Here is a 12,489-nt window from a genome sequence, read left to right on the forward strand (position 1 = left end):
TAAAAAAATAATATAAATCACTTCCATATGAGTTTTTAATTAAAATAATTTTAATTTATCTCGTCTTATATTGAAGATGAGTTTCATTTTAGCGCAACTATTATATACAATGCGTGCAAGGATACATCAATTGACAAGCGATGTGGAAAGTTCACACATGAGCGATTACAGTATCGAGAATCATTCTAGATAATAGGTTCAATAGCGCAGGATACAATTATTCTAGAAACACATTTGGGAAATCAAATGCATATATCCAATAAAATCTCTGATTATATCAACGATAAAGCCATATTTCATGTATGCAAGTAAATATAAACTCCATATAAAGTGCGTACCACATTACATTCAATTAATGGTAACTTAAAAAATAATTAAGGTTTAATTACGAATGTATCCGTAAAATTAAGTTTTTCTTTAATTATTAATAATTTTAAATGTTATACATTTATTTAATTTAAATTTTAAACATTTTTCCTTACATAGAAACATAATTTCAGCATAAGAAACACAAATAAATTTAGTAAACGTAATGATGTGTATTTAAGTAGAAAAGAAGTATTATCATCATCACTTACACAATGTTAAAATTATAATGAAAAATATGAAATCATCATCAATGTTTTATACTTAATTTATTTTTTATTTAAGTAAATTAAGTCTAGAAATATCATCAATGTTCTTCATTTACTTTATTTAATATTTAGGTAAAAGATAATTACATAAAATACGATGATGGTGTGCTTATAAATTAAATAAAAATAACGCTGAAAAATATAGAAACAACATGAAAAGATTTATAAGGAATTACCTTGATCTTTAAAAGTGACTGCAGTCCAAACAAGTTTAAAACCAACAACTTTTTTGTCTTCTTCTTCCCTTTTTTCTTCAACAGATACGGATGTCTGGAATCTAAAAAATAAAATAAAATAGAAGGAAACGAAATTTTAATCGTTCTAAATTCTTAACATGATTTTTCATGAGGAATTGACTATGATAGATGAAAGAGAAAAATCACAAAAATTTTATTTTTATTATTAATTACCAGTACATTTAAAAGCATTCCATTTATTATTCTTTAATGGAGTAATTAATCAAACTGTATCTAAAGGAATATTGAACTAAAATTTTAAAAACTAATTTCTTTTACAGGTAATAATTTTTCTATACAAATATTACTAATTATAATTTTTTTTTGTAAACACATTTTAAATAAAAGGTTAAAGGTTTAGAACGTTAAATAGTATTTAATAAACTTTTTATAAATGCATTTTTTTTAAAAATTAAAACATATTTTTAAAAGTCGTTAATAAAAATTTAACTATTTTAAACTTTTAAAAGTCATACAAAAAATTAAAGATAAAATCATATTAAAAATAATAATTATTATAAATGATTAATGTTTATTATTAATGATTAGAAATAAAATCTTTTCGAATTTATTTATTTAATTAATTTAGTTGACCTTTTCTCTATTAAATTATGTAATTATTATAAAATTATAATCTAGATTTAAGTAAATGTATGTCAAAATATAGTAAAACCTGTCCAAACGGAACCTGAATGAAATGGAAACCTGCCAAAAAGTAAAAATTTCGTTGAAACGGAGCGACTTTCTACGCTAAATTCTACTATAAACCTGTCCATCGCGGAAACAGAAGAGGTTTTTGGAAGAATATAACGCAACCTGAAGAAAGCGGACAAATAATCGCTTCCAGATATAAAGATCATCTCAGAGCTGGACCAACTGTATTTCGAGAACTATTTTGAAGTTGTCGTCAGAGAAACGAAGGTTACGTGACGAGGAAACACGTGTACACAAGCTGTTTTAACATTAGTCTTTGTTGGAATTAACCAGGAGCAGAATTGAATACTTACAAGAATCGAATGAGTTTCCGAGAATTGAGTTCTAGAGAACAAACAACGAATATAATTGGTGAAAACTAAGAGAATAAGGTAACATAGTGCTGCCAATTTGCTTTGTATGGAGTAGTTAGTAACTAATTAGTATCGACTATCCGAGAACAGGGTGATTAGCATGTTGACAGAAATTCCTCTAAAAGTCAGATCATAGAATAACTTGGTATCTATATTACTATAATGAAATTAAAATTTTATAGGCTGAGCGAGATACTATCAATAGTTCTTGGTACTCGAATTGACTTGTCAGCTGTGGTGTTAGCTAATATTCTCATGAGGGTCGTGTCCAATAACTATTAGTATTCAGCAACTTCGCATAAATTCATGAAAACAATGAGTTTTGCAATCGAATAGTTTTCAATTCCCATATTCGAGTACTTCCATTTTTAGTTGGAATCACTTTGGATTCATTTGGATTATTTAAAGTACGTAAAAGTGATTTTATTGTAAAATATGAACGTAACTAGACATTTATCTGGTGAATATAAAAATAGAAAAAAAGAAACTGTTCGAAAATCTGTTCTAAATAGAAACCTGTCGAAACGTGCGTTTCCTTTTACTCAGGTGTTATTGTATTATATATATTTATAAAAATCATAAATAAAATAATAATAATAATAATGCATTATCATCATTATCTTTATCTTTTGTTTATCGTACGAACTAGAAAATATCAAAATCCCAATTGAAGAGAAGCACAGACACGATAACAATTCGTTCTCCCAAATGGTATATCCAGAAATTCCTAATGAATTCTCCCAAGAGATAATAAACTGTAAACTTCTGTAACTTATATTCGCAATGTTTATTCGAACTAAAATAATACGACTATAGCTAAACATAACCAACCGCATGTACATTATTTAAATAAGTATGCAGTCATACCTTCATCTCGTATCGGGATTAATATGGTAATCGCTTATCCTCCGAAGAGCCGGCCGAAGCATTTTTGCTTGACCATACGAAATTACTCGTGAAAAACCGGAGGAAATGCCTTCCGGGAGGTTTTTAAAGCGTAAATGGCTCCTATTTAGGCGTTAGAGACGTGGAGAAAACCCGGAAAACTCCACGTATCCAGCCCATCCTGGCGAGGTGCGAACCCACAACCGAACTACCAGTGTTCAGGGAATGGAACCGCTTGGTCACTGGTGGCCCTGCAGTCATACCTCGTTATAGCACCTGTCTAAATAGGCCGCACCCAATTTTAGCGGGTTCCGGAGACATTAAATTTTCTGTATTTCTAAAAATTTATTTTGCATTCATAAAATCTCTTCTTAACATTAAAAAAATACTTGTGAATGAAACTCTTTCATAAATTTTAAACAGCATAACTTCAGTAACGTTATGTATGATTTTGCATTTCAAACGACACTGTTATTATTAAATTAAATAACTTACAAACTCTGAAATTATATTTGTGTATAGTTTATAACTGTTTGGGCTTAAATTTTTAATAAAAAGTAATAAAAAGTCATCGATAATCATTGAAAATATGGTCGATTTTTAAAAATAATACTAAACATAGAGGCGCCTCTAGCGGCAAACACACAAAACTTACATAAATGACTGGAAAAAAATTGTAACGAATGAAAATTATTTAAACTTATTTTAGCAATTGGGAAGCTCCGATTCGGGCAAATAGCAACCACATTAATCTATTAATTTATTACTAATGTATCTGATTCAAATGCGCATAATGTTAATATTGTAAAAAAAGAAAATAAAAATTCAAATAATTGAAATTTCGTTTTTTTCCGTTTCTCTTCTTCGTTATTAGCGAGGTTTCGGCCGAAGTCTTCAACGCGAAAACGTGTATGTCGGACGTTCGGCGCCGTCTTCCTGTGAACCTAGAAGGTTGACAATGGCGTTTGGAACGTCATTGGAATCATGCTCGACGTTCCAAACGCCATTGTTAAACTTCTAGGCTTACAGAAAGGCGACGCTGAACGTCCGACGTACACGTTTTCGCGTCGAAAACTTCCGCCGCAACTTCGCTATTGTTATAATTGCCGATTCGGATTCCGTTTCTGCCGTTTGTCCTTGTAATCGAATTCACTACCATGAATTCTGATAAAGTATTTAATAAACATTACTGAACACAAAAATGATTTTAAACACAAACACCGAACGTAGAATTGCAGAAATTTGATGCCGGGCATCTTAAATCTAAACTATTTTGGAAAAGTTTTGATAAAGTATACCTTAGGACAAAAAAAGAACAGAATTTTCCAAAATATTGCACATGAATTAGAATATAAATCGAATGATTTTACATTCAGTGGTTTCGAATTCTATACATTTTTAGTGAATGCTTTTCATCTATCTTTAATGTATTCGGAATTCAAACTCACTTAATAAAAATTCTTTATTTTGCCACAAATATGAGATCGACGGAAATGTGAATACAAAATGGAGCAAACTTTTCATTTTGGTACTTTAACACGAAAGGCTTAAAGAGTACTTAAAGATAATCAAAGTTCTTAACACATCTTTTATTCAGTAATTTAATTATTCTATTTAATTCATCCACATTCTGCTTTATGGTTGAGAAATGTGGTTTATTTTTTTAATAATTTTTGAAGCGATTAATTAAGACAAAACATCAGTACAATATAGACGATATTAGAACTAGAGGTTTAGTCGTATATTAAAAAATGCCAGGGCACTAACCGGCTCCCCAAATTTGAATCGACACTGTCTGCGGAGGCGCCACCGTCTATGGAGTTTTGTATGGGCAAAGCGCAACTTTGTGGAGCAACAGGTCATTTTTGGCGCATTTTAGCGCCAAAGACGACATATATACGTAACCAGCGCAAAAAATCGTACAAGTATTAGTTTTTTCGGCCGATATACGTAAAGCCAAATTTAAATGTTCATAAAGTACAAGGTACAATTCATCCTATTTAAAAAAAAGTAAAATGTACATGGCGACGTCTTGCTAGGCCTTGGTACGATTACAGCGCTGATTTGAAATCCTTAATTAGACTAAACATAGGCGGGCCTAACCTGAAATAGGTCGAATGGGAAACGATGTCTTGATACATACTACTTATAATAAATTACAGGGTTAGACGATTTTTGAACTTCCATTTAAGGGGTATAAGAGAGACAAAATGTAATAAATTGATAAATTTTCTGAAGGATGATTTTTTATTTCTATAAGATTTAAAAATCACGAAAATGCATAGTTTCTGCTTAATAAATTAATTTTAAAATAATTTTTAAATATTATGATTGATTAGTATGTGTTTGGAGGGCACGATTCTGTTTATTCACCTTGAAGCTTTAATTCCCGTACTTTTTGTCGAAATTTTCTGAAATTTTGCACTGAGATTTGTGTATTAGCACGTTAATGCTATTAAATTTTGGTGGTTAAAAGTCAAGGAGGTGAGGAGATAGAGTGATATCGTGTGTCATATCTCAAGTGGAAACAGATTTAATGAAGATTTTATTTGTTATTAGCATTTATAATTTAGACCGGATGGCCGAGCCTACCGCTCTGAGGGACCCGGGTTCGAATCCGGACGGGTCGATAAATCCCCAGGAATTTTTCAGGGGGGTTGGTCCGCCCGGATACGTCATGCCCCGTCCCTCACCACCCGGCCGTTCCATGCCGGACCCATAATGGGCTTGCTAAAAGAGGCCCTCTTAGTGCACACAGGGCGGTAAGAGTTTTTTAAAAAAATGTATTTTATAATTTTGATAGATCTCTCAAAATTAAGTTTTTTGCCATTTTATAACAATTAAAAATATATAAAGTTTTTAATAATAAAATTTCATAACAGATGGCGCCGCACAATTTTTAACTCATGCAGGGAAAGTTACGCAACTCGTCGCTGGATTTTTGTTATAGCAACGACTGTTCCCCTGAGAATATGTTAGTAAGATATTCAGATTTTTCCCTGATAAACATTCATTATATTTAATTTATTATATCGTCACATTATTACATTTAATATTGTTATGAACAGTAGTAAACATAATCATCAGATTTAACTATATTATATAATAATATTATAAACAAGATTTAATTCTTCATAAGCATCAATTACTGACAGAAGAGTTGATAAACAATTAGAATTGAATCTGCAGTTAAATGAAATTAAAACTGCAATTAAATAGAGAATAGACTAATAATATTTACATTATTCAAAGCAGACGTGATCATTGTCTGAGATATAATAGGATGTCAATTAAACTTATTCAAATATTGAGTATATATTCAGTTTGTATTATTTACTGCATCAACATATTATGAGAATCATTTAGACAACTTTTATAATTTAATACAGTAAAATATAAAATGTAATGATTATATTTTTATTATTATGTTTTTCATAATTATCGTATATAAATATAAATTATATTACGTTTTCTACACTTTGATATAAAGAAATTTCGTTTATAAAAAAAACTTTAGTGGGTCCTCTAAAATGTTTGTTAAATTGAAAGTTTTTTGCGAGATTGAAAAAAAATTGAGAAATAATTACTTAAATAATTAAAGCAAATCTGCTTGATCCACGATTCACCGATAAAAACTAAACTGCGAACAAAGTGATGAAGCCTTGAAATACGCCAATAGTTCTTACACCCAATCCTTGTCAGATATTATTTACTATCAAGCAAGAGCAGGACGCGGAACCTTTCAAAAATTACCTCTTTGGGAAAATCCATACTAAATCTACAAGCCTGAACGGGTCGAGAAATCCCCAGGAATTTTTTGGGGTGATCCGTTCGGATATGTCGGGCCCCGTCCCTCACCACCCGGTCGCCCCATTGTGGGCCTGGCCGAACCCATAATGGGCCTACTAAAAGAGGCCCTCTTAGTGCCCACAGGGCGAAAGAGTTAAAAAAAAATATTATTTACTATCAAGCAAGAGCAGGACGCGGAACCTTTCAAAAATTACCTCTTTGGGAAAATCCATACTAAATCTACAAGCCTTGAGAAACTCGAATCCAGAAATCATATTCCTCGTTAACCAGTTGCCTCATCAGCCAGATTTGAACTGTTCTAAACTAAGTAATAGGCTCGGAACCCGTAAATCCACCAGCGTTGCCATAAGCTACCAATTTACCAATAGCACTGCCACCAGCTTTCTTGGTAGCTGGTGGCAATGCTGTTGGTAAATTGCCACGAGTTATTTTTGCCTGAACTGTGTTTATTAATGATTTTATGTTTAAATGTTTATTAGTTTATTACGTAGAAAATATCTGAGTTTTCTTGAAATAGTATATAAATATACAGTATTCAGGGTTCAGCATACCTGCGTTTCATTATACTGGTCTATGATACTTTTGTACATGCATAATCACCAAAGGTTTTCAGTTTTTTAATCAAAATTAACTTAATCCTGCGCTGAAGAGCTCGACAACGTTTCCTTTTCTTGGATGTCCTCAATGTCGTCTTACGCTTACGTTTTAAGTGAAGAATAAGGTAAATAACAAAGTTAAAATAAGCATAAACGATCGTCCTTACACCATTTTGCTCTTGTTGAGGTTACTACACCTGCAACTTGTTAGTTACTTACAATATCGTCCCTTTTCCTAGATATAGTTCTTTACCAGTTGGAAGACAATAGTGACGATGAGGAAGTTGTAAGTGGTCGCTATAGTGAAGTGAAAATTGAAGGTACTGTATTCTATTACCGCGAACTGGCAGAAAAGAAACATTAAATTGAAAATTTGTTATAAATAGCGAGGTTGAGGCCGAAGTTTTAAACGCGAAAACGTGTACGTCGGACGTTCAGCGCCGCTTTCCTGTAAGCCGAGAAGTTTCAAAGTGGCGTTTGGAATGTCGAGCATGATTCCACTGACTTTCCAAACACCATTGTCAAACTTCTAGGCGTACAGGAAAGTGGCGCTGAACGTCCGACGTACACGTTTTCGCGTTTAAAACTTCGGCCTCAACCTCGCTAATATGTTTGTACAATTGAAATATTTTGTTTTGGATTCTTATGGCGGTTGAATGGGGAAAAATCTAAAAGTTCGTTGTTACAAAGTTCGTTCTAATGAGATTCCATTTAATGTTTTTCTCAATAATTATACATTAGCAATAGCCTGAAATTTGCGAATAGGTTTTTAAGCATTAAATATAATGGAAAGGAAAATATTTAAGGAAAGAAGAGGCGATAAATAAAGAAAGATGTGGCTCGGCCACTAAAAGAAGAGAAAGTTATCAAAGACCTAAAGAAGACCGAACAACGAGCCTGCTTTGCATAGAAGTATTCAGGGGTGAATCTAGGTTTTTCGGGGCCTAGGGCTTATTGAAGTCTAACGGGGCCCCATTTTTACCAAACAACCTAACCTAACCTATTAACTATTTTTTACTATACGATAACTGTTAATGAAAAAGTATTAAAAATTTATGATAATAATTCAATTTTTGTGGATTCTTGACACTTGGGGGCCCAGAGCTTAAGCCCTATTAGTCTCTATGTAGATCCGTCCCTGGAAGTATTACTAAAAACAGAATATTAGTATAAATTTGTAAAGTATATTAATGGTATTCATTCGAAAAAGTTATTTGTTCTTGAATTTAATCTTACACAGTGATAAAGAAATATTCTTAATTATGTTTCTCTGCTCTTTATGCAAAAAGCTCTTTATCCGTTGTCTAAAGGATAACATACCGGAAATGTATCTTGGACAAGGACGTAGTCTGCTGCAAATTGTACTACGTTATCATTAAATAAATAGGTTTGAAAGTAATTGGAATGTTGAACATAATTCAAGGTTTCTCGACAGAAAACACAAATGAAGAAAAACAACCTTGTTCTAAATGAGAGAAGAAATATGTTTGTTACGTTAAAAATTAGTATCAATTTGTTTCAGTTCTTTGAATTACCTAATACTTCTTTTTACTATTTAAAAAGTGTAAGAGGATATTTTCAAAACATTCTATCAATGAATTTCTATTTAATAGAAACAAATATATAATTCTAAAGATGATAATATATTTGTAGTGTTTGATTCTACAGTATTTCCTAGAGTAAGATTGGAGCCATTGGGCTCCATTCTTATGGAAAAACAATAGATAGACTCTGTTAGAATTTAATTACATTTATAATTCAAGATGTTTAAAGAGATTTTAAAAATTGTTTTACATTAATTATTATAATTGAAAAGTATTTTATACCACAAACAAATTTTTGACTATTTAGTAAAATGTTAGCCGTTTGGCCACTTTACTAAGCTGGTGCTTTGGGGATTCAGGTTCGAATTCAGTAAAACTACTTTATCATGGGCATTAGAATAGAATATTGTTCTTCATTGGGTAAAAACTTTTTAAAAGTGGTGTATAATTCCTGAAATAAATTCATTTTATTCCAGTAAAACTATTTAAACAATGTCCATAAAAATTACTTAATTTAAAATGAAGATAGCTAATCGATATCCTATTATCAAACTTTTACAAACGAATACGGTTAAAGTTTAAACATTAAAATATATTTTAGTTAAAAATTAAACAAAAACTGTTTAAAATTTAATTGATTTAATTCTTTTTAAATTTCAATTCAATTAGGGAAATTTATTTCTTTGCATTTTCCGGAGATATGAAATTAATCCGATTATTATTAAGCGGGTACAAAATCTGTAGAAATTATCTATAAAATATGATTTCTAAATGTTAATTAATTTGTTAATCTGAAGATTAGTAGAGATTAGTAATTAATTTCTTAAGATTTAAATTACTATAGTAAGGAAAACAACGACAAATTTAATTTGATCAGATTTTTCAAAGATTTTTTTTTTATAGTTTGTCATGTGAAAAAGCCAATTATCATTAAAATTATTCTTTGCTTTTCTCTAATTATTATTATTTTATTTGGCTTAAACCAAATAACCCACGTTGGACTTGAAGAAAGAACTTCCTAGTACCCACAGAGGAAAAAAAGTAAAAAAGTTTATATGAATTGTTAACATGCCATTAGCAACATGGAGTATAAAAGGTGTTTTTAATATTATACACTGCATTATCTTACAGTTTTTATAGATTTGTGTTTCATAAGAACTTATTTCAATTTAATAATTTAATATTCACATTATAGTTTTATGCAACTGTTTTAGTATCTGTGTAAAAGTAATGAAATATTCATTATTTATTTATAGATTTTTTTAAAAAGGTAATTACCTTACTATAACTCTATTCCTGTCAGAAAGTTGAGTTTGATCGTCCACATTTTTGTAGTATTTCAAATCACCACAATACTTCTGCAGGATTTTTGGAGTGAAGTGGATATTTGAGTAACCGTCTATAATTGCCAGTTCAGCTTCACCACAGTTGGCTTGAAATTCAAACCATTGTTTCAGGTTGGACTATGAAGGAACTTCGAAAAAAAGAGCCAGTCTGGTCGTACCTATATTAAATGCATGCTCGCGAACGATCGATTTTAATTTTTATCTAAACAAATTTTTAGGTACCAGGAACCAGAATACGCGATATATAATAAGAATTTACACACATTTATTTACTTATATATATATAATATATATATATAAGTAATAAAATAAACTTTTATATTGCAAATATATACATACATTTAAATTGAATAAAATTTTAATTAATACAAATTATATATAAATATATATTTAGATATACACATATATACATATTCTGTTCATTATTGAAAATGGAAACATAACAAACAATTATAAATTTCTCGAGGATTATCCTAATTTTTATTAATTTTAACTCAGAATAATGAAGAAAGTATACTTACAATTAATTAATATAATATTTTAAACCAGCATCTGGAACTATTTATGTCACAATGTGCTTGCCATAACACAGAGATATTTTTCAGTCTTGTCCAAAACTTGATATCAACCGCACTTTAAAGAACTTCATGCTCAATATTTTGAGTTCGTCAAAGTCTTTGGATTAATCTGGTTAATTCTATCCTCATAAAAAGAAATCGCAAGGATTTAGACGTGGAGAATACGCATGGTCTATCTATTGTTTCAATAATACTTTATACAGGGTGATCAAACATTTCTCAATAACATTTTTTATCGCTTTATGGCCCCATTTTCAACATTGCTTTAGAGAGATCTTATTTTGGAAGATACAAGATTAGTTGCACGTAAATGTTAATACGAAATAAAGCTATAAAACAGTTAGGTTGTTAGATGTTTGGAGTTTCCTAGCGAGAGAATTATACTATGTAATGGAAAGCTCGTTGAAGAGACAATTATAATAAAAATTGCTAAAAATATTAATCATTTAAAACAAAAACGGGCCAAGAAATAGAAAGAAAATGGCTCTGTTATTCTCCCAAACTAACTATCGCTTACTCACCCCTATTTGATTTTTGCGAATGAAAATAATTAAAATTATAAACATGGTTGGACACATCATCTAGTTAAAAATAAACGAAAGTAAAACAAAATTATATTTATTAATATATATAAATGGACTCCCACTAAAAAACTATTTCAGGTGTGTTTGAATATGTTAAAGATCGTCTTGAGATTTGCTCCTGGATCTTCAACAAGTGAAAGTGGGCCTTCCAAAATATTTTGCGTAGAGATCATGCAGTTTTCTGTTACAGCCCTCCTGTATATGTTATCTATTATTCCTCTCTTCTCATTTTACTATGTTCATTGTTTTTAAGTGGATGTTCTCTTATTGTTATCATGGAGGTAGCTTATTTTGTTTATTGGACATCTCTTGTATTTTCTGTATAAAGAATAAAGAATGATACGTGCATAAAATTTAGTTGTTGTAAGGTATGGAATCGCCAAGACGCGCGATTCCCACCTGTTGTAAACCATTCTATATTTTAACATATTGAAAATGTCAAAAATTTTACATATTCCGATTATCCGGAATGGATTAACCGGGATGCCAAAAGTGTCTTTAAGTCATCACAAATCGTTTTATAATTTATCCGCTTCGCAGTACATTGACTAGAAGGAGAAGAAAGGGAAATGATACGCTTTACTGAAGTGTACAGTTTATTACAAGTAAATACGTGGGATAGTTATATGCGTTGTTCATTTTATGTTTCTTTAAAACTTCTTTCTGTTTTACTTGTTACAGGATTTAAACAATTGTGAGCACTCAGAATAAAATTTATAAATAAAACAGCAGAAAGGTATAAAATTTAAATTAACAAACCCATTATCTAAGGTTCAAATTCGAATTTGAGGGAATTATAAGTCACGAATTTGCAGTTTATTTAAAAGTATTCATTAAGCTTAAAATAATTAACAAGAAATATTACAAGAGTAAGGAAATCAATTATATTTATAAAATATATTATCATTATTTAAAATATATATTATCAATTATATTTAACTATTAATAAAATAGTTAAATAATTTATATATACTAGAACATTACATTATTTTATTATAAATATTTTGGTGGCGGTTAATATATTAATTTATTTTCAATATTAATTTGCATACAATATTTTAAATTTAAAGTAAAATATAATAGATTACTAGCACGAAAAGCACAAAGTTCACGAGTAAATTAATCATAATAATCTGTTCTGGGACTTCCTATTAATGTAGTTTCTCACGAAAAGTTAGGTAATTTTCAGAAACTTGAAATCTCACAAA

At 30.1% G+C, this 12,489-nt stretch overlaps 1 protein-coding gene across 1 annotated transcript in view; it reads right to left on the reverse strand.

The window, feature by feature from the left end:
* LOC136975018 (neuropilin and tolloid-like protein 2) overlaps nucleotides 1-12,489 on the reverse strand; it is a 142,018-nt gene that overhangs the window by 15,271 nt on the left and 114,258 nt on the right. Inside the window, exons 6-7 of the mRNA XM_067270009.1 lie at nucleotides 10,052-10,205; nucleotides 812-912 (exon numbers count right to left, since the gene is read on the reverse strand). Coding sequence (XP_067126110.1) covers nucleotides 812-912; nucleotides 10,052-10,205 — 255 coding nt within the window. The remainder of the gene's footprint in view (nucleotides 1-811; nucleotides 913-10,051; nucleotides 10,206-12,489) is intronic.

The sequence above is a fragment of the Centruroides vittatus genome, unplaced genomic scaffold (genome assembly GCF_030686945.1).
Source record: "Centruroides vittatus isolate TY-2023 unplaced genomic scaffold, ASM3068694v2 contig_361, whole genome shotgun sequence".
Taxonomy (NCBI): Eukaryota; Metazoa; Arthropoda; class Arachnida; order Scorpiones; family Buthidae; genus Centruroides; species Centruroides vittatus.